At 51.7% G+C, this 25,924-nt stretch overlaps 3 protein-coding genes across 7 annotated transcripts in view; 2 read left to right on the top strand and 1 right to left on the bottom strand.

Annotated features, from left to right (window-relative positions):
* Positions 1-3,848: 3,848 nt before the first annotated feature.
* LOC128146456 (C-C motif chemokine 5-like) lies at positions 3,849-5,434 on the top strand. Its single transcript, XM_052797859.1, has 3 exons — positions 3,849-4,269; positions 4,652-4,763; positions 5,140-5,434. Exons 1-3 carry the CDS (start codon positions 4,203-4,205, stop codon positions 5,243-5,245), a joined length of 285 nt encoding a protein of 94 aa, XP_052653819.1. The 5' UTR covers positions 3,849-4,202; the 3' UTR covers positions 5,246-5,434.
* Positions 5,435-11,420: 5,986 nt separating this feature from the next.
* On the top strand, positions 11,421-13,365 carry LOC128146036 (C-C motif chemokine 3-like). The gene is made up of 3 exons (XM_052797060.1): positions 11,421-11,900; positions 12,565-12,670; positions 13,009-13,365. The coding sequence occupies exons 1-3, from the start codon at positions 11,834-11,836 to the stop codon at positions 13,097-13,099; spliced, it is 264 nt and encodes an 87-aa protein (XP_052653020.1). The 5' UTR covers positions 11,421-11,833; the 3' UTR covers positions 13,100-13,365.
* A 2,372-nt stretch (positions 13,366-15,737) lies between these two features.
* The window catches only part of RANBP10 (RAN binding protein 10), an 88,605-nt gene continuing 78,418 nt past the window's right edge, over positions 15,738-25,924 (bottom strand). For all 5 annotated transcript variants that reach the window (XM_052795801.1, XM_052795798.1, XM_052795800.1 and 2 more), the window contains 2 exons: positions 25,626-25,737; positions 15,738-23,440 (listed from right to left, as the gene is read on the bottom strand). In XM_052795801.1, the coding sequence (XP_052651761.1) occupies positions 23,310-23,440; positions 25,626-25,737 (243 nt within the window). In that variant the 3' untranslated portion in view covers positions 15,738-23,309. The remainder of the gene's footprint in view (positions 23,441-25,625; positions 25,738-25,924) is intronic.

Here is a 25,924-nt window from a genome sequence, read left to right as displayed (position 1 = left end):
ATGCTTGAATTCTGCCAGGTGAGCTACAAGGCCACAAAGCAAACAATTAAAAAAAAATAATAGAAAGAAGTGAGGAGCCTTCCAAGGAGGGATGTGATGTCAGCTTGACGACTCAGACCATAGTTGGCACAAATACTTTTTTATTACAATATCTAGGGACCTTAATGTATCTTTCTCATCACGTTCTTTGAACTGAATTTAGTTTTCTGATTACTGGGTTTTCTCCTAATCAAAAACTAAGGAACAAGTTAATTCATAACTTGTTCTACTGCCTCCTTGGAGTTATCAGGACTAATTCTGTTCAGAATTAAATCACTAAAAATGGCTGAAATTGCTTCCATGTCCTATTCTTTTTCTGTTATCACAGCTTTGCTTTAAAAGCTGAGCTGAAGCAGCGTTCCACTGCTGTGTTTAACTCCAGGAGCTCAAAAAAGGTAAGGGTTGAAAAAAGGAGGGTGAAGTCCTCACCAAGCATCATTTCCCCTGATTGCTACCTGACACAGAAGCCTCTCCAGCGCAGAATCTCCCTTGGGAGCAGCAGCTCCTCCTGACACCCCACATCCGTCCTTCACTTAACCTCGAGGCAGCTAATCAACCTCACTGGAGAAAAATGGGGAAATGTCTCCTTTTCAGTGCATTTGAGAAAACGGGCATCACATACTTTTTTTCTCTTCCTTAGCGAAGCAGCCACTTCCAGTTTCTGGTCCAGGTGCATCCACCCCTGCCTCTCCGCTTGGGCATCGTGGTGAGGGTTCCTTGCTCGGCTGTGGTGAGTTTCTGCTCCGTCCCCTGCACTAGTGGGTAAGCTTGCCCAGTGACTCAGTGCAGATAATCCTCTGGGAATGGGCTCCTGGACACATCCTTCCTGCAGCCTCTGCGTCTCATGACGCTGGGCAGGACTTACCCTACAGGATGCGGCTTGGATCACCAGTTTCCAGTACTTGCTGGTCCCCAGTGTCCAGCTGTAGGAAGCAGGCTTTGGAAAAGACTCTCGTTTTCCTCTTTTTAAAGTGTCTTTCCAGGCTGTAGGACCTGGCACGGTCATACCTGGAGTCGCAGGGTGAGTACTGACTCTGGGAAGAAACAAGAGCATCGCCTTTGGTTTGTGATTGTATCATGAGTCAACCAGAGCTTCAAAACGGAGCTGGGGAGACCCTTGAGTGAGCATCCAGGGAAATGTGGAGGGCTTTACACTCAGAAAGCTGAGATTTTAATAGAAGAAAAACTAGAATGTTTCATATTGTAAATGGAGAAGACTCAAAGTGACTGGCTGGAACAGAAGATAATAGGGAAAAGCTTATTTCTAACCCTCCCGCCACCTCCTTGGGGACAGGTTTCAGGCACTTGGTGATCCTCAGCCATGTCTCTCCTGCCTTGGCAGCCCAGCTGCTTTTGCAGTGCAGAGCCTGTGCTTTCCTGAGCAGCATGATGACCATGTGGCTGTGTTTTCCAGCACAGCTGGATGTGCTCAGTTATCTGCTGAGACCCTGTTTCCAAGAGTGGGGCTTGTTCTGCCCAGCTCTGGGCACCAGCCACACTGGCACCATGGCTGGCAAAGCTGTCCCCCAAGTTTCCGTCCTCCTCCTCCTCCTCTTGTAGAATCAAGAATCAATTTTTTTTTATGTAAACAAGCAAATTCTCCAGAGCCCATTCAAATGAAAAGGGAACTTGGGCCAGCAGTGGGGCTTTCCAGCACTCATCAGTTAACAACTGCACATCAGCCTTTTCCTTCCCAAAAAGTAAAGTAAAAGAATAAACATCAAAGGGTCTCCAGGGTGTGATAGTGATGGTTTGAAAACCTGAGAAAGGGAAAGCAGAACATCCCAGGCCAGATCTTCTGCCAGATAGGCAAGCACAGCTCAGCAGAAGCAGGTCTCCACTAGTATTTTTACTTCTCAAGGTCTTCTCCATCCAGAGCTGTCTCTTCTCTCTTCCCTGACCCTGGTTGCTGGGTGCCCTTGTACTTGTTCAGCCACCAGCACTATGTGCTGCCCTGGCTGCCCACCCAAAGCATGCCCCATAGCTGAGGAGTGGTTGCGTGAAGCCCCAGGCCACAGGGAGACGTGCCATGGACTTGCAGCAAGACCATGCCTACCCATCCCCAAAATCCTCCTGCGTTGATAACGGTCCAGCCCTTGGATGGTGGCTTTGCCCCAGGTGTGGTTAGGGCAGGCTGTGCGCTCCCTTGGTCCATGGCTGCAGGGGCACCTGCCTTCCCCCAGCTTGAGGATATCTGCCATGGGTATGACAGCATCATGCCACCTGCACTTGGTGGCCCTGCTCCTGTGCACACTACAGGCAAGACAAAAATGCATCAGGAGCAGCAATATGGCCCATGTCCCCAGCTCGGCGTTGCCAGTTTGGCTGCAGCTCGAAGAGTGTCACGGTCTCCAAAAGGCTGCCTGCTGGGATGGTCTCTATGGGATGGGAGGCTACTCTGGTCCCAGCAACCATGGCCCAGGTTTGGGGAGAGGCTCTTGGAGAGGCACGCGAGTCTGCAAGAAGGGAGCCTGGGGCAGAGCAGAGGTGGGAAGGTGGACAAGAAAGGAAGGGAGCACCCACAAAGCTGTGGGGGAAAGGAAAGGTGCTAAGATGCCTTCGGGGATCAGCAGGAGGGCACGAGGAGTTTATGACAGCCCAGGGAGACACTGAGTCACTGGGTTGAACACTCGTGGGAAGGAACGGCACTTTGGGACCTGTTTAGAAATGCTTTATTTTTAGTCCTCTGGTGGCTATGCATTATGGGTGGCCTCATGCCAGCTCCTCCTGGGCCAAGTCATGCTTTTGAGATGTAGGGACTCCATCTCTCCACAGGAGCTGAGCCAAAGCACAGCAGCTGCAGGGGTCTGAGTATGTATTTTAATCATTTCTACTAGGTTGGGAAGAGCCTTGGCATACCATGCCTGGGCTCCTTGAGCCTTCAGCAGCAGGAGATGTGTCTCCTCCTGCAGCTGGGGTTGAGGAGACCTGGGCATGACCAGAGCAGTTCTCAACACTGGGTGGTTTTCTCCCAAGTTTTTTAAAAGGCACCCAGGGATGACACAGTCCCAGGCATAATGTCCTGCTCCAAAGGGGCAGAGAGTGGCTGGGGGATGCACTGTGAAGAAGGGCTTGAGGTGGCCCCTTGGGTAGCTCACAGTGGATGAGGGGGGACCATGGTGCCCCAGGCATCTGCATGGGACCCTGCTGCTCCATGCATCCACCTACAGCCTGGAAAAAAAGAGGGAATGGGGAAATAAGCTTCTGAGCAGGGGCTGTGCATGACTGGCAAGGACCTGCAGAAGGGTCTGGTGGTCTGAGTGGCCGGGTGAGGAAGGGGGAGTCAAGCACAGTGGGGAGAAGCTGTCCCCAGGTTAACTCTGCAGGTCTCTTCAGGGTCTGGAAGGCTTCAAGGCAAGGATGATGTTGGAAAAACACCCAAGAACTTTGAACACCAACTTTTCCTTCCACTTCCCTCAGACTGATTCAGCCTCCTGCCCTGCCCTGAAGCCAAGGGGCTAAGCCAGCCTCATCTGCAAAGGGAGGGCTCGGCTGCACCCCCCTTCTCCTTTCACCCCACACTTCCTGGCTATAAACAGGGACTTTTGGTGGAAAACTTGTGTTCCTCTCCATAGGAACAGCATCAAACGTGATGCAATTTCTGGCAGTATTTGACATCTTGCAGCTTTCGAGCAGCGGAAGGCTGGTGGCAGCAGCAGTCGCCATGTTTCTGCTTTAATGCTCCCCAGGGAGTTCACAAGCCGTCCAACTGTCCTCAGCATGTTTAAATTGGCTCTGGGGCTGAAAAGCGACTTTGCATGGAAAGCCGGACTTTGCGTTTCCTATGGCCATGAATCCCCTCTCTGTGGGTTTGGGAGCCCTCCAGTTTATGCCTCCATGGAGGAGGATTTCACTTCCCTTGTGGACCCTATGGCTTTCCCACAGACCCGTCTCGGTGAACGCAGAAGTTGCTGAGATCTGTTCAGTCTTTCTAGGTATCATCTCGGTCAGTAACCCTGAAGATCCCACATGACATGGAAATCCCCTTGGCCAAAGAAAACATACAGGGCTTTCACTTGAATTTGGTTGAAATTCTTTGGAAAAGGGTAATGTGGGGAAGGGGTGGAGAGGATAAATTGCAGCACCTCCTTGCCTGAGCTTACAGTTGAGCTCCTCCAGAGGCAGAGCAGCATCCTGCGAGGAAGAGCCCTCACGCAGCCACCATGCTTGGTGCAAGGACAGTCCTGGTGCTCGTGATGCTACTCACCCTCTCCCCACGCTGTGATGCAGGTAAGGCATCTCACGGGCCACTGCTGTGGGTTGGGGCTCGGGGTCATCCTGTTGGGGAGGTCAGGCAAGAAACCCTGGTGTGGAGCAGGGACGGTGCTGGTGGCAGAAGGAGCAACCCCCTGGTCGGGGCAGGGCTGCATGTCCCAGGGTGCGGGGAAAGGATCGAGACCATTGCCAGGGCCAGGTGGCTTTGGCAAGGCCAGCTGCAGGGCTGTTGGTGCTGGACGATAAGCTGGAGCATCCTTCTGCCCCAGGAGGGAAGGAGGGCACCTGGGGCTCCTCATGGCAGCATCTGCAGAACTTTGGGGATGTTGTATGCATCAGCCTTGTCACAGGGGAAGGTCTTAAAAACTGCTTTTCCATCTCTCTTTGTCTTCTCCAGCCCCTTACACACCGTCTGAGTGCTGCTTCAATTACATAAAGTCCCCTCTCCGGCTGGCTAACCTGAAGGGTTTCTACACAACTCCCAAGGAGTGTTTTTCCCCAGCAATTGTGTAAGTCCTGGTAATTTCCCCACCACTGTGCTGTCTCCTGGCCCACCATGGGTTCAGTTCATCCATCCCATCTGGGGACAGGACTGGGCCAGGTCTGTATGGCCTCCATGAGTGGCTGTCTTCCAGCGTGAAGAGGGGAGGACATGACTGGTCACTTCTACAGGACAGAGTTAAGGACACAAGTCCGCTGCAGCTCCTGAAGGCTCTGCCCACACTCTAGAGGCATTGGGCTGCAGGATGAGCTGCTTGTAGGACAGCAAGTACCCAGGAGCAGTGTGCAGGGCCAAAGGGAGGGGAGAAGGAGTGCAGGGAAGGGAGGATGGTGTGGACCCGAGAGCTGTCATTTCTCACCAAGCTTCGCCTTTCATCTCGGCAGGTTTGAGACCAAGAACGGGACCAAGGTCTGCACAAACCCAGAGATGACTTGGGTGGAGAAAGCGGTTGAGAGGCTTCAGAAAAGGAAAAGACTTCATGCCCCGTGATGTAGAGTGGGTACCCTGGTTCAGGCTACCCAACATCCTGGAAGGAAGGTTTATAGTCATCCTCCTGGAAAGGCCTGTGGAGCTCCCTGATGCTGAGGGATGGCACTGACTCCCCAGAGCCCTGCACCGCATCGACCAGCTGGGCACCAGATCCTGGGCTGCTGCCAGCCCTGCCAGCACCTGCCCGCTGAGCACAGCCACAAAATAAAGGTTTACTTCATGTGGTATTGGAAAGTGGTGTCCTTTCTTCTCCCAGCCCCAGCAACCGTGCTGCTGCTGTCTGGTTGAGGCATGGAGCCAGCCAAGGGGCTGGGATAGGATGGGGGCTCTTCCCACTGCCTCCCGAAACCTCATGGGTCTTGCTGGGGCAGACAGGGAGGGGGATGGGAGGGTGCTGCATGGGTGCCCTGGGCATTTGGGTACTCACTTCAAGGGGGGCCAAAAGGGGCTGAAGAATCCTCTGAGGGCTTTTAGGTTGTATTGGCTTTGTGTGGCAAGGTTTTGGTAGCAGGGGGGGTTACAGGGGTGTCTTCTGTAAGAAGCTGCTGGAAGCTTCCCCTGTGTTCGAGAGAGCCCATACCAGCCGGCTCTAAGATGGACCTGCCGCCAGCCAAGGCCGAGCCAATCAGTGATAGTGGTAACGCCTCTGTGATAACATTTTTAAGAAGGAAAAAAGTTGGGACGGAGGTATTCGGCAGCCGGAGAGAGGAGTGAGAACATGTAAGAGAAACAACCCTGCGGACACCAAGGTCAGTGAAGAAGGAGGGGGAGGAGATGCTCCAGGTGCCAGAGCAGAGATTCCCCTGCGGCCCGTGGTAAAGACCATGGTGAGGCAGGCTGTCCCCCTGCAGTCCATGGAGGTCCACGGCAGAGCAGATATCCACCTGCAGCCCGTGGAGGACCCCACGCCGGAGCAGGTGGGTTCCCGAAGGAGGATGTGACCCCGTGGGAACCCCGCGCTGGAGCAGGCTCCTGGCAGGACCTGCGGATCTGTGGAGAGAGGAGCCCACGGAGCAGGTTTTCTGGCAGGACTTGTGACCCCATGGGGGACCCACGCTGGAGCAGTCTGTGCCTGAAGGACTGCACACCGTGGAAAGGACCCATGCTGGAGCAGTTTGTGAAGAACTGCAGCCCGTGGGAAGGACCCACGTTGGAGAAGTTCGTGGAGGACTGTCTCCCATGGGTGGGACCCCACGCTGGAGCAGGGGAAGAGTGTGATGAGTCCTCCCCCTGAGGAGGATGAAGCGGCAGAAAATAACGTGTGATGAACTGACCGTAAACCCCATCCCCGTCCCCCTGTGCCGCTGGGGGGTTGGTAGAGAATCCGGGAGTGAAGTTGTGCCCGGGAAGAAGGGAGGGGTGGAGGGAAGGTGTTCTGAGATTTGGTTTTATTTCTCATTACCCTACTCTGGTTGATTTGTAATAAATTGAGTTAATTTTCCCCAAGCTGAGTCTGTTTTGCCTGTGATGGTAATTGGTGAGTGATCTTTCCTGTCCTTATCTCGACCCACAAGCTCTTTGTTATATTTTCTCTCCCCTGTCCAACTGAGGAGGAGGGGGAGTGATAGAATGGCTTTGGTGGGCACCTGGTGTCCAGCCAGGGTTAACCCATCACATAGGTGCAAAACTGCCATTGGTTTTGGGCTTAGAGCTTTCAGCTTGTCCCTTGCCTTGTCCCGTGTATGCCATGTGTGAGCACAGCCCAGCTGCCACATGTTCCCCAGGACTTTAGTGTATCTGAGCTGTGCTGCAGAGGAAGGATTTCTCTGCAGAGCTCCCTGGGCAGGTAGAACAGGGAGGGGATCCTGAAGCAGACAAGGGATTCACGCACCTACAGCTGTGGAAATCCCCCCCCTGCGCCAGGGGCCACAGGGAGCTCACCAGCGATCCCTGCCAGGGTTTTGCAATGGCGATGAGAACTGGAAGAGCAAAAGTGAGAAAACTTGTGGGTTGAGATAAAGACAGTTTTATAGGTAGCAAAAGCTACACGCACAAGCAAAGCAAAATAAGGGATTCATTCACTCCTTCCCACCAGCGGGCAGGTGTTCATCCATCACCAGCAGAGCAGGACTCCATCACGCATAACAGTGATTTGGGAAGACAAATGCTGTACCTCTGAATGTCTCCCCACTTCCTCCTTCCTTCACTGAGATAGTTTAATAAGGGGAAATAGAAAAAAACCAACCAACCAAAAAAAAGAAAACCACCAAAAAAAAACCCCCCCACCAAGTGATGCAAAAGCCATCATTCACCACTAGCTGGATGATGGACAGCCAGTCCATGAGCAACAGCCACCCTGGCAACACCTCTGCCTATGCTCCCAGCTCTTGGGGAACAACATTTTGGCTGCAGCACCTCCAGGGATGCTTTCACAGCAGAGGCAAAACCCATCCAGTGCTGGGGGATGACCCTGACATCCAGAACCAGAGGTCTCATGGGCACGAAGAAGCAGGTGGAGATCAGGAGGTGCTTTGGTCTGAGGAAGCCTTCTAAACTGTTGCTTTTCCTCTTCAGGAGCCTTCAGACCATGGAGACACCCTGTTTGCTTGGTCTTGGTGCCCTCTCCTGACAGCTGTGGCGTGGATGCAGCCCAGACCCCAGGGCTCCAGCTGGATGGGGAGGTCCAGCTCAGCGCCATGCAGGGGGTGACTGCAGCGTGCGTGAGAGCCCAGAGCCGAGCAAGGCGAAGCATTCCATCACCTGGAGGAGCCAGCGCCAGGGCTGAGCGGGGCCTCACCTGCATCCTGGTCCTTCATTCGCCTTCCCCAGCGTCGGCTCCTGGCAGAGACCGGCTGGCACAGAAGCAGCATCACTGTGGCCTCGGCCCGAGCTGAGCCCATTGAGAGACCTTGTGCCTTGGCTCACAGTGTACATGGGTCCCACCAACCCCTGCCCCATGGTGCATGTGGGTCCCGCCAAGCCCTGCCCCATGGTGCACATGGGTGCTGCCAGCCCCCTGGCCAGGGGCCATCCTGCTGAACAGGAGCAGGTCCCAGCAGGGTCCTGCCTGCCAAGCTCCCCGGGAAGGGCTGGCCCGGAGCATCCCTCCTACCCATTGGCATGGGCTGGCGGTGCAGCGCCAAGCAGTGCGGGGCTGCCCAGGCCACTGGGAGCTGGAGGAAGCTGGGGCCGAGGAAGAGGGGGCAGCTGGTGTCCCTGAGCAGGGGGAGCCAGCTGTGGGGCACCAGCCCCATGGCATCCAGCATGGTAGGGCAGGGGCCAAGGACTTGGGCCATCCTTTGGAGCTGCAGTCTCCAACCAGCACAGTCCTCTGTGGCTGCTGTTGCCTGGGGACGGGGACAGGACCAGGGCTGTGACGCAACTGCCAGGGCTGTGATGCCATCATGTGCATCAGAAACCCCTGGCAGAGGGTCCTGCACAGCTGTCAGGAAAGGGCAAGCTGAAGCACCTCCTGGTGCACCCCAGAGATCTCCACCTGCCTCTTGGTACCCATGAGACCTCTGGTTCCCAGACCTACAGGGAACAGACTCGCCCCACAGACACTCTACCTCTGATCTCCTCCAAACAGGGTCCGTGGGACCAGAGAATGGCCATGGCATGGATGCTTGGGACCTCAGGGCAGCCTTTATACTTGTATATTAAAGAATTGGTTTTCTTCTGCTCTAATTTCTTTTTCTTTCCATGCATTTGCATTGCCATCAACTTTATCTCTTGCTGAGCAATTGCTGCTGCTTAGACACATAACCTTAGCACAACCAATTATTAATTGAACAGGCATATAGGTTACTATTATAGCCATTAGTCCTCTACATATAGATTTGAACAACGTTTTAAGTACCTTTCCAAACCATCCGCCAATGTCTGCTGTCCAACCCCACCCGTCAAAAGGGTTTGTTTGTTTGTTTTTTCATTTTATGAAAAAAACTTTAGGTGGCTTTGGATTGTCATCACATCTGTTTCTATTCTTTTGTCTTGGTCTACACAGAAACAGCCACTGGTGTTTATGAGAGCACAAACCCCTCCTTTGGCTTCTAATAGATCATCTAATGCTAATTGGTTTTGTACCACCATTTGAGATCTAGATTTCACCTCTATTTGTAAGGTCTTTTTGGTATCTACCAGAGCATTTGTAATGTGACTTCCCTTGACACACTTGCTATCATCGCCTTTTCCAATTCTATTATTCCTAGCCATGGCAGAAGGCTCTGGTGAACTTATGAAATTTGGTTATTGCTATAGTTTCATCTTTGCCTTTCCGGCTGTGGCTGATGGTGATGAAGACTTACTCCAGAGAGGGTTTTGGTGGCATCATTGTCAGAGAGCAGCATCCCCAGTGTGCGAGTGCCTTGTGTTCTTCCATTTTCTTTGGCATTTATTATATGCAGAGGGTTCACATATTCTGTTAAACTATTATGATTACCCACTCAAAAAAACCCCATTGTATGAGTCAGAAAATATTTCCCATCTCTACATTAATTTTTTTTGTCTGTGCCTACCCATTTTAATTTCTAAAGTAGGGCTTTCCCTCAGTCAGATAGTTTGTATTCAGTTATAAATTATAGTGAGGTTGCAGTTGGTCTGGACATCAATAAAATCATGTGCGCAGCCCGTCCCTCCTCTTCTCTCTACACAGATGCTGCTTGTCTTTGCATTTGCCTAACCAGGCAAATCTGGGGAAGGCCCTGGAGCTCCATACCTGGAGAAGAGGCTGTGCTGCCAGTGGGGATGGCCCAGGAGGCTGCCGGGAGCACCCCAGGCATGGCAGTTTTGAAGGGGCTGGAGAAGACTAAAGCCAAGCCCAAAGGTCCTCTGCTGGGGCAGGGACACAGAGGAAAGCCTGGTCCTCCAGAGACCCTCTTGGGTCCTCTCCGGGCCTTCAAATACTTCAAATACATGCACTGATTTGCTTTATGAAGAGCAGATAGTGGAGGCATCTACTAACACTTCTGATGGGACTGGGAACAGGATTAATTAGCTAAGGGAAAGGAGGAGCGACTGTGTGCCTCAGACAAGCCTGAAAAGGGAGCTCAGAGTTTGGCACGGCAGGAGACGTCAGCTGGAAAAAGCCATTAGCTCAGTTCTCCCTTAATTACAGCCTTTCGCTTTTAACCAATGTCTAGGAGGTGGTGTGACCCTGGTGGCTTGTTGGGCTCAAGGGTCTGTACATTGGGGACATGGCAGGAGTTGCAAAAGGGAAGCTGGGAGAGCTGGGGGGATGCAGAGACTGTAGAAAGGGGCTCAGGGGCTGCATATCGGGTATTTTCTTCTTGCAGAGCCCTTTCCTGGGGAAAGAGGCATTAGAAACCAGCAGTGCCATGCCCAGCTCTCCACATAGCCACCCTGCCGCTGTGCCAGGCCACCAGACATGATGGCTGGCAGACCACAGCTTCCAAACCAGATTCATCAGCACATTTGGTTTGTTTCCTTCTCCTTTCTTCTTCCAGAGAAGTGGCGCAAACATGAGATAATCTTCAAGGAAGTCCATTTCCACCTTTTGTCTTCTCTGAGAAGCCCCCCCCCCCCCTTGCCTCATCCCCAAGCCACAGCCAGATCCCCTCCGTGCTCCCACTCACCATCATCCCACTTGGCTTCCCACTGGGTCATCACCCCCTCCTCGCACGCAGACTGCAGCTGCATCTTGCCTTCCTGAGGAGCAGATCTCTGCATGGAAGCTGGGCTGATGTCCACCAGTACTCCATGGTGCTGCCAGTGGGGTCTGTGCCACACGCCCCCCCCCCCCCCCCCGCCCTTGGGGTCCTCTCTGGGGTCTGGGATGGCTCTCTCGGGGTTGTGGTAGGGTTTGTCCCATCTTCCTGCAGAAATGACCTGGCTGTGCACTGATGACCACAAAGCTCCATCCCTCTGACCCTCATTTCGATGCCGTCAGAGGTGTGGGAGGCAGAGGCAATGCCTGGGCTCAGACTTGGGCTCAGACCCAGACTTTCCTCAGCCACCCTGCTGCCATTGCCCCATTTCTTCCCCTTCTATAAAGTCTCCTGAACCCACTAAAAACATCTCTGCTCTGGGGTCCCTCCTAGTTTGGTCCAGTGTGGCTTTTTCTGCCTGACGTCCCATCCCATCCCATCCCGAGTGCTTCACTGCCTAAGCCAATGCTTTTGCTATGGCCAGGGGGGGTTGGGGAGGCTGGTTTGGAGGGGACTCATTAGTCACTTGCCTTTGATGACTCAGCAAACCCGTCAATGACCTGCTCCTGCTCAGAGATTTTGTTTGGGTTGTCTGTCCTGTTAGAAATAAGCAGGCAAACATTAGACTTGATGTCTTGCCTTCACAGAAAGTTGCTTCTAATCTGGTTTCGTGGGTAAATTTCAGTTCCCCCAAAGCCTCCTGGAAGCCCCTTGCAGCCTTATGGCTTTTCCACAGAAAGCAGAAGTGGCTGCCCCGCTCCTCAACCTCTTCCACCCACTGCTGAATGTGCCCCCAAAATAAACGACAGAAATCCCATTTTCCCTGGGAAGAGACTTCTGAGAACACGTCTGAAATTTTTGGAAAAGTGGTTAAAGTGGATGACATGCAGAGGATAAATTACGGTGCAGTGAGAGCCAAAGCCACAGACACCGGGCAGGGTGGCACGAAGCAGGACAGAAGAAGAGCCCTCATGCAGCCACCATGCTCGCTGCAAGGACAGTCCTGCTGCTCGTGCTGCTCCTCACCTTCTCCCTGCACCGTGCTGCAGGTAAGGCACCTCATGGGTCACTGCTGCAGGTCAGGGCTCGGGGTCCCCACTGGGGATGTCCCGTTGGGGTTGTTGGGCAAGAAACCCCAGCAGGAAGCAGGGACAGTGCTGCTGGCAGGAGGAGCAACCCCCTGGTCGAGGCAGGGCGGCACATCCCGGGGTGCGGGGAAGGACGGAGAGGGTGCTGGGTGGCCTCAGCAAAGCCAGCCCTGGGGAGATGCTCCAGGAGCTTGGAGGAGATGCTGGCAGCCATTCCCCAGGTCTCAGCTGGATGAGCAAGTGCTTGGAGGGGGGGAGCATGTGCAGCTGTTTGGAGCCTCCCAAAACACCTTGCAAGTTGTGCTCCTGCCTTGAAAACCCCCAAAACCTCGTCCCCAGACCGAACACCCCAACCTCACTGTGCACTTTGGCAGCTGCAGCAATGTGGGCTGTGGGGTGCCAGGTCCCACGCCATTCCCCTCCCCACTGCTGACCACATTTCCCAGTCCTGTGCTTGCTGCCATGAAGGGAAATGAATCCCTGCCATGGGATGCTGTGGGAGCTGCTGAGAAGCTCCACCGCCTCCATCCTGTGTTCGACATCCTGCGGTGTCATTGTCTGGCGATGCAATTAGTTGCAAAATGCTGCCAAGGGTGTTCACAACGTCTCTCCCTTCCCTTCACAGCCTACAACACGCCCACCGAATGCTGCTTCAAGCATGCGCAGAAACCCATCCGACACATACAGAATTTCTATGAGACGCCCAGCGACTGTTCCTTGCCTGCAGTTGTGTGAGTACCCCTGGGGTTTGCCTCCCACCTCCAGCATGGCATCACGGTTGGGTCCCAGCTGGGAGCACGTGCCTGGCAGGGGGAGCTATGGTAGGAAAGTAGCTCCATGGGGTGGGCAGAGGGGAAAAAAAATTAGGTTTTGGTGCTTTCTGCTAATGCCAGTGGTCTGGGAAGACTCAGGCATGCACCGTCAGCCTGAGGAGGGCATGGGCTGCTGGAGATGGCTCCAAGCCTTCATCCAGGATGAGCCTGCACAGAGGGAGGGGAGAAGTCATGCGTGGGAAGGGAATGGCTTGTGGTTCATGTTTTCACCCTCTTTCCTCACTTTCTCACTGCAGGATTGTAGCTGCCAGCGGTGCCAAGGTCTGTGCTGACCCCAAGAAGCCCTGGGTGAAGAGAGCCATGAAAAAGCTTCGAAGGAAAAAATGAAATTCTCCTTCTGCCATCCACCAGCTGACCTGCCTGTCCAGTCCTCCCATCTCTGGAGGGAGCAGACGGCGCTCAGGGCACATCTCCAAAGGGTCCCAAGGCGGTGGGCACTGTCACTGCAGGTGGAGCCAGCCCGTACCCCGGCAGGACCAGGTGTCACAGCAGCATGGACCGACCAGCCAGCCACCAAGTCCCTCCCGTTGTCACTGCCCTACCGGTATGTGCCCAGTGGAGCAAATATTTATAATAAAGACTCATTGCCACAAGTTGCTCTTTGAATTTTTCCTGATTCTTCAGCCCAAGGAGCAGATCCTACAAGCCCAGGGCATTGTGCAACCAAAAAACTCCTTTGCCACGGGCAGTGTTTCTCCAGGCTTGGAGCAAACTATGCCTGGTTATGGCATGCTTCACTGGGAATGTGATAGTGGGGCCAGATCCTGACCCACAGGTCAAGGACCCATAGGGGAGGTTACCCTTGCCCATAGTTAAGGCTATATGTCCTTACAGCATGCTCTCAGCCCCACGGGCTTTGCAGGTGCTCCAAAATGAGGTGGTTGGGAGTGGAGGGTTCAGGGAGAAGATACTGATCTGCCAAGCCCTTAATGCCTTGTCAGCTTCCAAATACACTGGTGGTCACTGCAAAATAAGTAAGGGAGATGAAAAACAATGTCCGCATTGCAAGGAGGGGGAGGACACAACCCCTTCAGCTGGGCAGGAGAAGAGATGTCCTGGCTGCTGACCTTCTGCAGGGCCGGGGAGGGCTGGGAGCAGCACGGGACCCTCCTGTTAACACCAGGCTGCTGGTCCATCATTTTGTGTGAGAGGTGCAAAGCCAGGAAAACCTCAGGAAGGTGAAGCCAAGAGTTGCGGTTAAGTGCCATGGACTGATCCTCAGCATAAAGCTTCATCAGTGTTTCATGCCCATGATTAGAAACCAGGGCTGGGCTGTATTTTCTAGGATATTGAGTGGAGGCAGGGGACAGGAAAAAACATCCCAAATGACATTTTTGCCCACAAATCATTAAGCACCATGGGATGAAGCAGTGGTGGAAAGGAAAGCTGAAGCAGAATCAGATTTTGGGAGACACAACTCATGGATTGTGCTTGGCTGTTTATAGACACAAAGCTTCAGGGTTACACCTTCACAGCACATAACACTGAGGGCTACAATGGCCACGTTGTCTTCTGAAAGAAAAAATGGGTGTGCAAGTAGCCATGCAAGGTGGTAAGCTTGTGTATAGACACCCCCAGTCTGTATTTCATAAACTCTTTAAACACTTCACTTATGAAACTGAGCAGCCTTCCCCAATCACTTGAATCTGAGGGTTACAAAGATTATTTCCCCCATTATTTTTTTTTTAAACACCACTGAAAATCACAATTATGTAGGCCCAAACCCAGATTATTACAGGTGGACAACACAATGTTCAAGGGGAAAAAGCAATTCTTGCCATAGCACACAGCTAATCTGGAAATTTTTGACCTGCAGAAAGAGTGGTGGTGAACAAGATGTGAAAGGTGTTACAAGATGCCATTGCCAACAAGAGGTGAGGAAGGCCAGCAGATCATCTAGGAATATTATGGGGATGACACATCGCACCCTCTGTGACAAAGGTGGTGATGGAAAGGTGGGAGAAACACCATCTGCCCATATTACAGAGCAGGCCCTGATGAAAAAAAAATCATTATTACAATTTTACTAGACTCTATCCCTTTGTTAACAAAGTAAAACGATACTCCACTGGGCACACCGACGTTATTCCTGAGGATTTCATTCCCTGTTGCCCAAAACAGCCTGTCAGGGTGGTAGAGTTGCAGTGACGTTCAGGACTCATCCAGACCCCAAGGACCTCCTGCTCGGGAACCACTCACGTGAACTGACGAGTGAGATGCTGCCGGGTGGGAATGTGACCGATTGCGTGGCATCAGGATCCAAGATGCAGGAGGTGGTCCACAACAAAAGGGCACCAATTAATAATTTCCAGGGTCTGCCCTAGGGGTTTGGCCATAAGCAGGTGCTGGACACGCTCCTTGTCCACTATTTCTGGCAGAGCTTAGCAACTGTGGGAGAAGCAATTCTGTAGAAAGTTTTGAAGAACAGCCATCACGTGCTTTCTGTTATGCCAAGAAAATCTTACAGCAGAAATATATATAGGTGTCAGCAGCTGCTGCATCATGAACTGCCCCATAAATACCCATTATAGAAGCTGCGTAGGGCCTACCTGAAAGTCTTAGTGATAATTGCTTGTTTCTCTCCAATAATTGTACGTGAGGAAGCAATACCCAAGCCAAGAGCCTGCCCTGACCCATGTAATGACAGGGACATGCTCCTGCTGGTGTCTGCTTGCCCCTGGGCGGGAAATACCCATAGTGGAGCCCGCTCACTCTTGTTGGGCAGACCCCAGCTCCTTCCACCGAGTGCTCGGTCCCAGGGCTGATGCCTCCCGAGCTGTGGGGCATCACTGCACTCACCGCCCCACCGTCCTGCCCGACGACTGCCCGCGGGCAGGCAGCCCTGCTCCGGCAGGGCCGGACCCCATCCTGTGTCAGAGGGGACACAAGGTGCCGCTGGCGCCAGCTCCGCCACTCGCCTTCCCCAGCGAGCAGAGACTGACAAAGCACACAGCTCCATGCTAGCTCTTGCACATGGATTTGTATTTTAATAAAAATAATTCTGTCAATATACAGCAGAACGTCGATTTCTTTACCATATTTCCAGTATATTTTCATAGGCTTTTTCTCAGTTAAAATCCCCCCCTCCCCTTTTTGAAGTTTTCATGCGAAGCGTCAGATAACTTAATTCACAAATACTAAGCTTAGACTGAACCAATGTGCACAATTTGTGTAATGTCCATCATTTGTGTAATGTCCATTTAGCCAATGTTGTACCAAAGAGGAGGAAACCCCCCCTCCAAAGGCGATGAGAAGTCTGGAGCGGCAGAGGGAGATCTGCTCTGTCGCAGCCCAGTGGTGGCCATTCCTCCAGGGCTGGTTGGAAACCTGCAAAGACCTCGCAGCCCATGCTCCAGCTGAGCGTTTCATACCTGAGTTTTGAGCAACCAGCAGAAGAGAGTTAACTGCATGGTGGGCAGGTCCTGGGGCTTGCACCACCAAACAGGTTGCGTGCAAGAGCTTCAGGTGCCGGCAGCCTCCTCCTGCCTTCCCTGGCTGGAGAGCCGTGAAGAGCATGCACAGGTAGGACCGAGAGAGACAATCCCAATCAAATGCCTGTGCAGAGTCCTTGGTCTGGAAGAGTCACCATACTTGTATTTTTAAAATTTTCTTTAAAATCCTGATTATCCCCAGAGTCGCTGCTGCTTCTCCTTTCTCCAACTTTGAGCCTGTGAGAAGCCCAGCCTGCAAAAAATCCCCTGTGCTCCCTCCCGGAGGAAGGATGCAGCTAAAGCCCTCCCGAGCAAAGGGGTCAGAGCACGTGCCTGGACCCAAGTGGAGTGACCAGAGAAAAGGTGTCTGCCTGGCCAGAGAAAGTTCAACAAGGAGCAGAGGCCTGCATGGCCTCCAGGAATGTTTCTGTGGCAATGTGAGTGAAAATCCCACATGGGACTCGGCTTCCTGTGAGCAGGAGAGAGTTAAGCCTCCCTCTTGGAAATAAAACAGCTGGCAGGACGTGTGCTCCTCCAGCCCGGATGAACCCTCGGCTTGCTGGGCACTGCAGGCTCAGAGCTCTGGTGTGGGGCGCAGGGAAAGGGACAGACATGCCACGTTCACTCATCCATCACCTGCCACCTCTTGTTGCAGGGAAGGATGGTGGAGAGGAGCTAGGCCTCCAGGCTCTCAACAGCTCCCCTTTCCTCCCCAAATTTGCTGTAGCTCCCCCAACACTCACCCCACCAACACTTCCTCCAGCTCTCTGACCTACGCAGCAGACGGGACATGGCTCACAGCCAGTTTTTGGCTCTGGGAGAGCTGCTGGACTGCAGTTCCCTCCATTGGTCATTCTTCTGGGGCAGAAGGGTGCCAGCAGCACATAGCACATGTGCTGTGTTTTCTGCCCCCCCCCCCCCACTTTTGCAGAAACACTTTGGGACAGAGATGTACAGCTCCAGTCCCAACACCAGCTCTCTACAAGTAACCTCCAGATACACCACTCAGGCTGCTCTAACATGGGCAAGGTTTGAAGGAAGTTGCTCCTTCTGCAAAGATGACTCCCATGTGGACCTGGATCACCTTTTCAAGGAACGTGTTCCTTCTCTCATGCTGTGACCAGCTCCATGGGGCCCCACTGCGCCCAGGACCTCTCCGCCTGCCACCCTGTGGGGCAGGTGAAGTCTGCACACTGCTTCTTCACAGAAAGAACATCCCCATACTGTGTTGTGCACCATGCAGCTTCGTGGCATTTACATGCTGCTATATAGCCTGGCTACCATGGTTCACCTTCTCAATCAACCCCATGACGCCAGAAGGAACTCTGAAACTTGCATCTAAGCAACACATGCTATGTGAGTATTAAGAAAGACAGGTACCAAAGCACAGCAGCATCACAGCAATCCAACAAGGTTTGCTTTGCTGGAGAAGGAGATGGTTCACCATCCCTGATGCCTAAGGAGGAAAATGTTAAATTCAATCCCCAGAGCTAGTTACACCAGCTCTGGTTGTTCCAGTTGTTCAAGGGAGCCTCAAGAACAAAGCTATTTAAAGAATGGTAAAGATGCCTTAATAAGACTATGAGAAAAATAAGGACACAGCTTGAGGACAGGTTGAGATGTCACTGTAAAAAAACAGACAGAATAAGGAAGCAGATGGGAAAATTCTAGGTGTATGCAACCATGAGGTACTATACTGAAGGGGCCCATTCTCCACGGCAGCCACAGCTGCATCTCCTGGTGTCCACATCAGGTCGGCAGCAGCTCAGTGAGTACCACCAGGATGTTGGAAATAAAAACAGGCTATAGCACTGATAACCACACAGATTCCACGTGTCCCAAAGCAATGAGCTAGTTCTGGTACACATCGGGGGCTGGAGGGGAGGGAGAGCAGCCACTGGACAACCTCCCCGCAACAGCTGGATGCCACGTACCCGGTGCTTCACTTTGGAGGTCCCTCTCTATTCTGCTAGCCACACGCAAAGGCTCAATTTCTAACCAGACTCCAAAAGAACGGCAGAAGTGCTACAGCCAGCCCAGCTGCAGGCTGATGGGATCCTGTACGGTGACAAAAAGGGATCGTCGCATGCCCCCTTTAGGCCAGCGCAGCAGAAGCAAGCCCAGGAAAAGCAGCTGGAGTTGCCATGTCTAGGCTTGACAAACATGTTGTTGGCCGAGCCACAGAGCTGACCCTGGTCTCAAAGCAGCTCCTGCAGCACCAACCACTGCAGATACCACTTCTGGTAGTCACACAGGTGGGAGAATACCGGGATTGTGGGAGGCAAAGGAGCAAAAAGGGAGACCTGGTAGCAGTAAGAAGTTTTCCCAAAACAAGCTGGCCCTGAGAGCACTTTTAAGGATGCACGGGAAATAGACTGTTGCCCTCCCTGCTCACAGGAGAGATGACTGAGAGCTCACTCAACCCTGTACATCTTGTATCAGCTTTTGTTAAACACCTGCTAGGATAGGATCACAGAGGAATCAAGAAGAATTAAGAGGAATCATCTCCAACAAGATGGTTCCAAGAGGAACAATAGGAACCAAAAGGAACAAGATTTGGCTCCCCGGGTACAGGAGAGATGTCCACAAACTGGAATGCACTCAGCAGCGGCCACTAAGATGGTCAGAGGCTGGAGTACAAGGTGTATGAGGTGGATACACCTCCCAGAAACACTTATCCCAGCAACTCCAATGCCTGCGACTCTCAAATTGATCCTTCATCTTGTCTCACTCTGAAGTTCTCCCATGTTACTGTTGATGTGACTGCTCTCACTCACTGCTTGTGGGGACAGCAGAAACCCTTGACCGTGGGGAGAAAAGCCTGGTGATGTAATTCAGCTCCATGAAGCTCTCCCCACAGAACCCCTGAAGGACGCTTTAACCAAGGCTCCAGGTCTGGAGTTCCCAAAATGTTGTTTTCAAACGGCCACTTAACAGGCAGGGCATTAGGCTCAAAACCAAAGCCCATGATGTGCAGGGCTGCAGTTCACCACCCTTGAAAACAGGTTTTCACCAGGTCCCTGGGAAATGTTATCCTTCTGAGAGGCCCTTGCTGCAATGCTGAGTTTGAGGAAGGCAGGTGGAGTGGTTGGTATCCAGAGTACATAGCTGGAGTATGCTTGCCACTCTGTAGATTACAACTCTTTGGTGGTGACTCTGGACTGATCAGTGGAGAGCTGAGACCCTCTGAGTGTGCAGACATGGCAGAGCTGGAAGAGGTTTAGTTGTTACAGCTGCAGCATTTCACGTGTCTGGGGAAGGATGCCACAGCTAGAAAGCCTCTCTTGGGGCTGCATGGTGAGAAATGTTGCCTGTGAGCAGTGTCTGGCTGTGGTTTGGAAAACCTTCTTCTAGGATCTAAAGTCAGCCCAGCAGAGAGCAACCTACGTGTCAATCTCATGTGATGGAAGCCGTATATCCAATGCCATCAGCATTGTAACACAGGGACATAGCTGAGACCTTGTCACCCTCACCAAGAAATGGGAAGCCAGCAGTTTCTACTACAGGCTACACAATCATTTACACGGCTTTACTGAAGGACTCTTGGGAGAAGTGACACTGTGAGGGACTGCCCAGATGAAGCAGAGTCTCAGCTGGGGTGTTCTTAGTTCATCTGTTTCTGAGCAAAGCATGAGGCACTTAGAATAACAAATCCCAAATCACTTTTATAAAAGTAATTTTTAAACTGCACGTAGCCTCTGGTGGTGTACAACCACACTCAAAGTTAAAGACCTCAATTCAGTTTAGTTCTGTTCACTTTTTAAAAAGACTGCAACAATTCAAACCAAGTCTCAGCTGACATGAACCATCAAGGAGCAGCCAAGGACACTCAAACACCAAGAGGCTTTGAAAAATTACCCGGGAAAACCAAGTCAGAAATCTCATCTAGCAATCCGTGGTAGGTTGAAGCCTACACCTATGCCCCACCACACACCGCAAACACACTCACCTTCCCCACACTGAGTCATGGCCATGTTAGTCAGGACTGAGCACAACAAGCAGAAACCCCTAGTGAAACCGCAAGAACACTTGAAACAAAAAAACCCCCAAGTAACAGGTATGGGACAGATACGTCACAGCAGAAAAGCCTTTGCACTCCTCAAAAAACAGAATCAGGACACCAGGTACAAGAGCTGGCAAGAAGCTGGAAGCAGCGATGGGTGTCAGTTACAGCTGTGAGGCCAGTTAGGAACTGGAACAAGTGCAAAGAGAAAAACAACTCAAGCTAGTACTATTGGTTTGAGTGCAAGAAGTGGACAGCATCACTGCTGTCTAGTCTACTGGGATCTACTGCCACTATGTGATGCACATCGTCAGTGTCAGAGAGTGACTCACAATTAATCATCAAGAGTGTGGCCTCTCAGCACTAACAACGTACAGAACAGCAAGATGATTTCTACCACAGGTCTCTCTCCATGAGAAGCCAGAGAGACCATCCCATCACACATTTCTTGGCACCAGAATAACCAGGTATCTAGGAGCACTGCATGGGCTTTTTTATAGTGAAAGGGAAACCAAAACAAAAAAAATGCTCTAGGATAGTCAGCACAGCTTTGCTGAGACTCCAAGTTGGGCATTAATATGACACATGACAAAGAGACTTGGCTTAAAAGAACCACAAAGAGAACGAACAAAAAAAACCTCAGAGATAAAGATGGTGTTGCTACAAAGATGAGAGAGAGGTCCAACTGCAGTCAGACAGCAGCAAGCTAAATGGTGACCAACAGCAGAGAAAGTTGCCAAATGTGAAAGGCAAAGCCAGGTACTAGGGTATTTCCAACCTAAGCACCCACAATCAGCCCATCAGTGTGCCATAAGCCTGGGTCTAAGAAACAGAGAGCCTGCAGAAGAATCTCTCACCAGGCCAAGTTCACATGCTGCCTCAGGTTCAGCAACAGCACTGGGGCACGATGGGTTAGGCTGGGCAGCCTGGCAGGTCCGGCATCAAGAGGCTTCAGAAAGCAAGCCTGCCCACCGAGTTAAAGCGTCTCTGGAATTGCAGCGAGGTAAGGACTGCAGCCTGAGGTAATATCCATTGCTAGGACAACAAGCAGAGTTCCCTCTGCTTTTTTCAACTATACGAGTTGATCTAATAAAAATATCTCCTCCATCTCTAAACCTCGTGTTGCCTGTTTTCTTAGGCCACCATGGCTCTAGGACTGCCTCTACACATTGTGTACCTTCACCAAAAGGTAGCGATAGGTGTTCCCAACCACCTCCAACACCATCTGTGCCTTCACTGCCACAGTCGTCTTCTGCAGTCCGGGGGACACATGCCCCCCTACTCTGCCCTGATTTCAGACATCATGTTCCAGCTGCAAATCAAGCCTGCAAATGCAGAAAATCCTTAAGGCTCTGGGCTACTGCACAGAGGTCACACAACACCTTCCTTTCTTCAGTGGCACACAAGCTCTCTTGCTCCTCGAAGCCCTGGCACAGGCTAACCTCCATTTTAAGGGCAAACTTCAATACAATCTGTTCTTCTTTCATTGACCCTTCCAAAAAAAAAAATTATTCATGAACAGCAGTAAAATACATGTTGGGTCTGAGCTCCCCTGGGCCCTCCTCAGAGCTACTGACCTAAAATTCATTTGGTGCAGAATTACAATTCCTCCCATGCAGCCAGACTGAACCTGAAGTCTCCTAATGGTACACCAGAGGATGCAAAGCATGTGGTCCTGCTACACAGCCTCACCAGTTAAGAGTACACACTCAGAAACACTTACAGGCAGATGGTTTGAATGCCAAAAGCTTAGCAGCACTTGAGTCCCTGGGCCTGATACACATTGTAGCAGGGACACATTAGTCCATCTTACTTGGAGGTTACTCACCCACAGATCCTTGCTGGTCACTTTTGGGCCTGAAACTAAAATAATTTTCTTAGTAATCCTTAAAGAAACATTGCTGCACCCTTCTGACTGGCTCAGACCTTACAAAGCTAGTACTGACCTTAACCTGCAACTTGATCTTGGCATGTGCCACCTGCAGGGGTGAGCACAGTTCACACTAGTGTTCTCAAGACACTTCCAAAATTTAGAAGTGCTCATTTAGATCAGTGTTACCTGGAGGGGGTCAGTAAATATTACTATTTTTGAGTCTTAGTGACAGAGCCCTCTTATATGGAGAAAAAGGGGCATTTGTGATTTAACACAAAAACTGACAGCCCAACCGGGCAGCACCCACGGATATTTCTTGCAGGCTAACATCACCTGCTTCTACCAATACAGTGGTAGATGACTTCATATTTGTCAGTCCTGTCCCTCTAGCTCCTGTGAGAGCTGGATTTACCTATTTCTCAGGGCTGCTAGATGCTTCTACAGTGCAGCCACTAACATAGGCAATGTCAAGTCTTCTTCTCTTCGCACTCACAAAGACAAGCATTTGAGAGCCTTGTACTCTGAAGAGAGGCATGCACCATGAAGGACCAAGCTCCTCTAACTCCCATCATTAGTGCGTGACAGGACCTACCTCACCAGGTCTCCTGCAGGGTTGTATGATGTGCATGGCTGGGACCGAGTCTGTGGGCAATAAATACATCAATGACTTTGTGGAGGTGGAAGAGACCTTTTTAATAAACAGGATTCAAATAAAATAAAAAAAAAATCCCTCTGAACTGCCACTGCAAGAAGAGTTCAGATAACTAGCACAGAAGATGATGCTGTATGTGCATGATGGAGGGAGAAGGGAAGAAAAGAACAAGCTGTCACCAACTTGATGAGCTTCCTCAGTAAATCAGCATAAACCAGCTCAGCAAAACTCTCCAGATAAAATATTGGTGGATCCATGAGAAACAACTCAAATCAAAATAAAGAGAAATCCCTACATCGGAAGGCGCTACATTAGAATAACCAGCGAAATACTGAGTGCCGCTGGAGCTGCAGCAATGGCAGGGAGACAGGTAAGATCTGCCAGTCGTTCCTGGGGTCAGGAATAGCCACACAGTGAGGGACTCACTCAATCCTTTCACAGGCGCTGTGTGTGTGTGTGCTAGAGGGGGTGTTGGTGGCAAGAAGGTCAGGCTATCGAATGAGGTGGTGGTGTAGAGTGGCAGCAACAGAGGGTGAAGGGCAGCACTCAACGATGTCAACTCCATCTTGCTCTGGTGGCTAGTGCAAATAGTCGTCTACTCTGGCAAAGGAGCAGGAGCCCAAGCCCACGCGAGCCATGAGCCGCAAACACTCCGAGGCCTGGCCCAGGGCAAGCATCAGCGGGGGCTGCTTTGGCAGGTTCTGAGATTCTGTGGGGGCAAAAAAAGAAATGTTTAGAAGAGGCGTCCTGGCTGCGTGCCAGCTCACCTGCACTCGGGTCCCTCTCAGTCCCACCTGGGCACCAAGCCCAGCATCCCTGACAGAAGGCGCTGGCTCTGGAAGGAAGCTACTCCTGAGTACTGCTGGCTCTGCATCGCTGCTCTTCCGCACACCTCACCACCCACGACACATCCCACGTGGGGCCACAGCTCAACAGGGCCTTTGAGAAAGTGCTGCTGTGGTGGCCAGAGCAAGAAAAAGGCAGTGGAGCTCCTGCTGCCTCAGTGTCTGCCAGAAAACCCTCAAAGAATGAGAAATCAAAGCATGGAAGAATAAGGAAAGGCAGGAGAAATTGGCACCAAGTGAAGGGTAACCTCTCCATCTCTCCCACTTGTGCAAGTCTACACAGTAGTCCAAGCCCTAGACAAACTCGCTCACTGGTCACTTCTCCTTTTCAACTTCATGTTTGCTATGTATGCAAGAGGGAATCCTCAGCTGAGCTAGACGAGGTGTCTTGCGACCTGTGTGATGAAGCATGTCCAGACACCGACTTTTGCATCTCCCTGGTAACATCCCTCAGCAACTCGTCGATGCTCCTCACACACTGGACAAACAATAGCTAGAACTGAGCCACCCGGTTGGACACCTGCCCATGCTGACTGTCAAGGGAAGGGACTCTCCTTCCCAAACCATATAATTTCTGTTCCTTTACTCAGACAGAACAGGAGCCTTCACAGGTTTGTCCATCAAGCTGTTCCTTCCCCAGAAGATAATCTCTAAATCTCCTTCTGGCACACTCAACGTGAGCTGCACAGAGCCACTAGGAAATACATCTGGGCACAGTGAGCTAGACTGTGCACACGAGTCAAGCATGAGTTTCCCAGACAAAGCAGCTGTCCAGCGGACAGTGTTTGGCCGGCTGTGGATGGACTGAGCTAACCCAGGAGTGTCCTGTGAAGTTACCTGAGCATGGTCTGGTGACAGGATCAAGGACCCTGCCTAGAATGAATCAATCCCTTTCTTGCAGACTGCTGGCAGGCCATAACCTCATTATCACTATACCCATTTCTCCACCATGGGATTTTCTGTAGCTGAAGATGCCAGGAGGGTCAGCAATGACATGGCAACTCATTGACTGCAAGCACAAGACTTCCATCAGGGAAAGCTACTGCATATACTACACCAGGTTCAAGACAGAAGGGTAAACGACAACAAGCTGTTGGGCCAAGGAACGTGCTTGTCTAAGGAAAATGGAAGAGCAGGCATAAACATTCAGCTCTGAGGAAACAGAGGAGGGCAAGAGACTGCTCATACCTGGATCCAACCGTGATCCATCCTGCTGACACAAATAGCAAAGCTCATCAGAAAAAGGGGAGCTGTCTTGCTAGCTGAAGAAAAACAACCTATAACCAGATCTCTGCACAGAGCAGGGTCCTCTCAGCACAGTTAAGACCAGAAGGGAAAGAGCAACAGGGCTGGACCATTCGCACAGCCCTGATTCTAACAGTGGACCGCAGGCAGCCAGGCTCTCTGGGCTCTAGCAGGCATAGCACATGATGGGAACGTGCAGAGGCAATGCTCGAAGGGAAGAAAACCCCTGCCTGCATTTAACTCTGCATGTTCAGCATGAGCTCAAAGGTAACTGGAATTACAGCTCCCCTCTGTTTTAAAGCCAACATCATGGAAACCTGCTTCACTTACGAGCTGCTGCATCAGAGGAACCGCATTCCGTACCAGAAAGTAGGATGATGTCAGGACAAAACTCTGCCAACCCAAACAGCATGGAAAAGAGCCCTGGTAATGCCAGCAAAATGATTCAGGTGGGTTCAGAGCAAGAAGGAAGAGGGGCAGGAAATATATCAAAGAGATCTTGGCTTCTTCAGTAAGCAAGGGAGGAAAATCCTAAGGAGCATCCTTGGAAGCAGCGTTGAGGAAGACTCAAGGAAGGGAGCCAAAAGAAGATTAGATCAGGAGGATCCGTTCTCTGCAGGCTTCCCTCCCACTTCCCTTCCTGCATCACTGCCCTGTCAATCCCCAGCAACAGAAAGAGAGGAAAAAGCTAAACACAAGTTATTTCTGAACTTTTCCTAACACTCACAGGCTTGCCTGCCACAGGACAGGCCTTGAGCGCAGGAATGTCCAGTGGGTAGCACTCACGTAGGAACCAGGCCTTACCCAATATAGCACTATTAAGAGCAGCACACACAGGTTCCCTCTGGATCGGGTCCAGCTGTTGACCAACGGGGCAGTTCCAAGGGTCTGAGTAAGCTAACAAGCTAAATGCATCCTGTGTGAGAGAACAGAAAGGCACAGTAAGGTCATGCATGGCTACAAACACACAGGAAAACCGCCAAGTCCATCAGCTGGGGCACCTCCTGCCATCGCCAAGGTGACAGGTGCCTACCTCCTGAAAAGAAATGGCCCTTTTCTTCTTGGCAGCAAGGGACCACACTGGGCCATCAAGACAGTGGATT

Source organism: Harpia harpyja, chromosome 9 (genome assembly GCF_026419915.1).
Source record: "Harpia harpyja isolate bHarHar1 chromosome 9, bHarHar1 primary haplotype, whole genome shotgun sequence".
Lineage (NCBI taxonomy): Eukaryota > Metazoa > Chordata > Aves > Accipitriformes > Accipitridae > Harpia > Harpia harpyja.
This window is presented reverse-complemented; position numbering and strand designations above follow the sequence as displayed.

Excerpts from the sequence above, each read along its gene's own strand:
- LOC128146036 (XM_052797060.1), top strand. The coding sequence starts at position 11,834 with ATGCTCGCTGCAAGGACAGTCCTGCTGCTCGTGCTGCTCCTCACCTTC. Across the intron at positions 11,901-12,564 it reads CTCCCTGCACCGTGCTGCAG|CCTACAACACGCCCACCGAA; the intron begins GTAAGGCACCTC and ends TTCCCTTCACAG. Across the intron at positions 12,671-13,008 it reads TGTTCCTTGCCTGCAGTTGT|GATTGTAGCTGCCAGCGGTG; the intron begins GTGAGTACCCCT and ends TTCTCACTGCAG.
- LOC128146456 (XM_052797859.1), top strand. The coding sequence starts at position 4,203 with ATGCTTGGTGCAAGGACAGTCCTGGTGCTCGTGATGCTACTCACCCTC. Across the intron at positions 4,270-4,651 it reads CTCCCCACGCTGTGATGCAG|CCCCTTACACACCGTCTGAG; the intron begins GTAAGGCATCTC and ends TGTCTTCTCCAG. Across the intron at positions 4,764-5,139 it reads TGTTTTTCCCCAGCAATTGT|GTTTGAGACCAAGAACGGGA; the intron begins GTAAGTCCTGGT and ends TCATCTCGGCAG.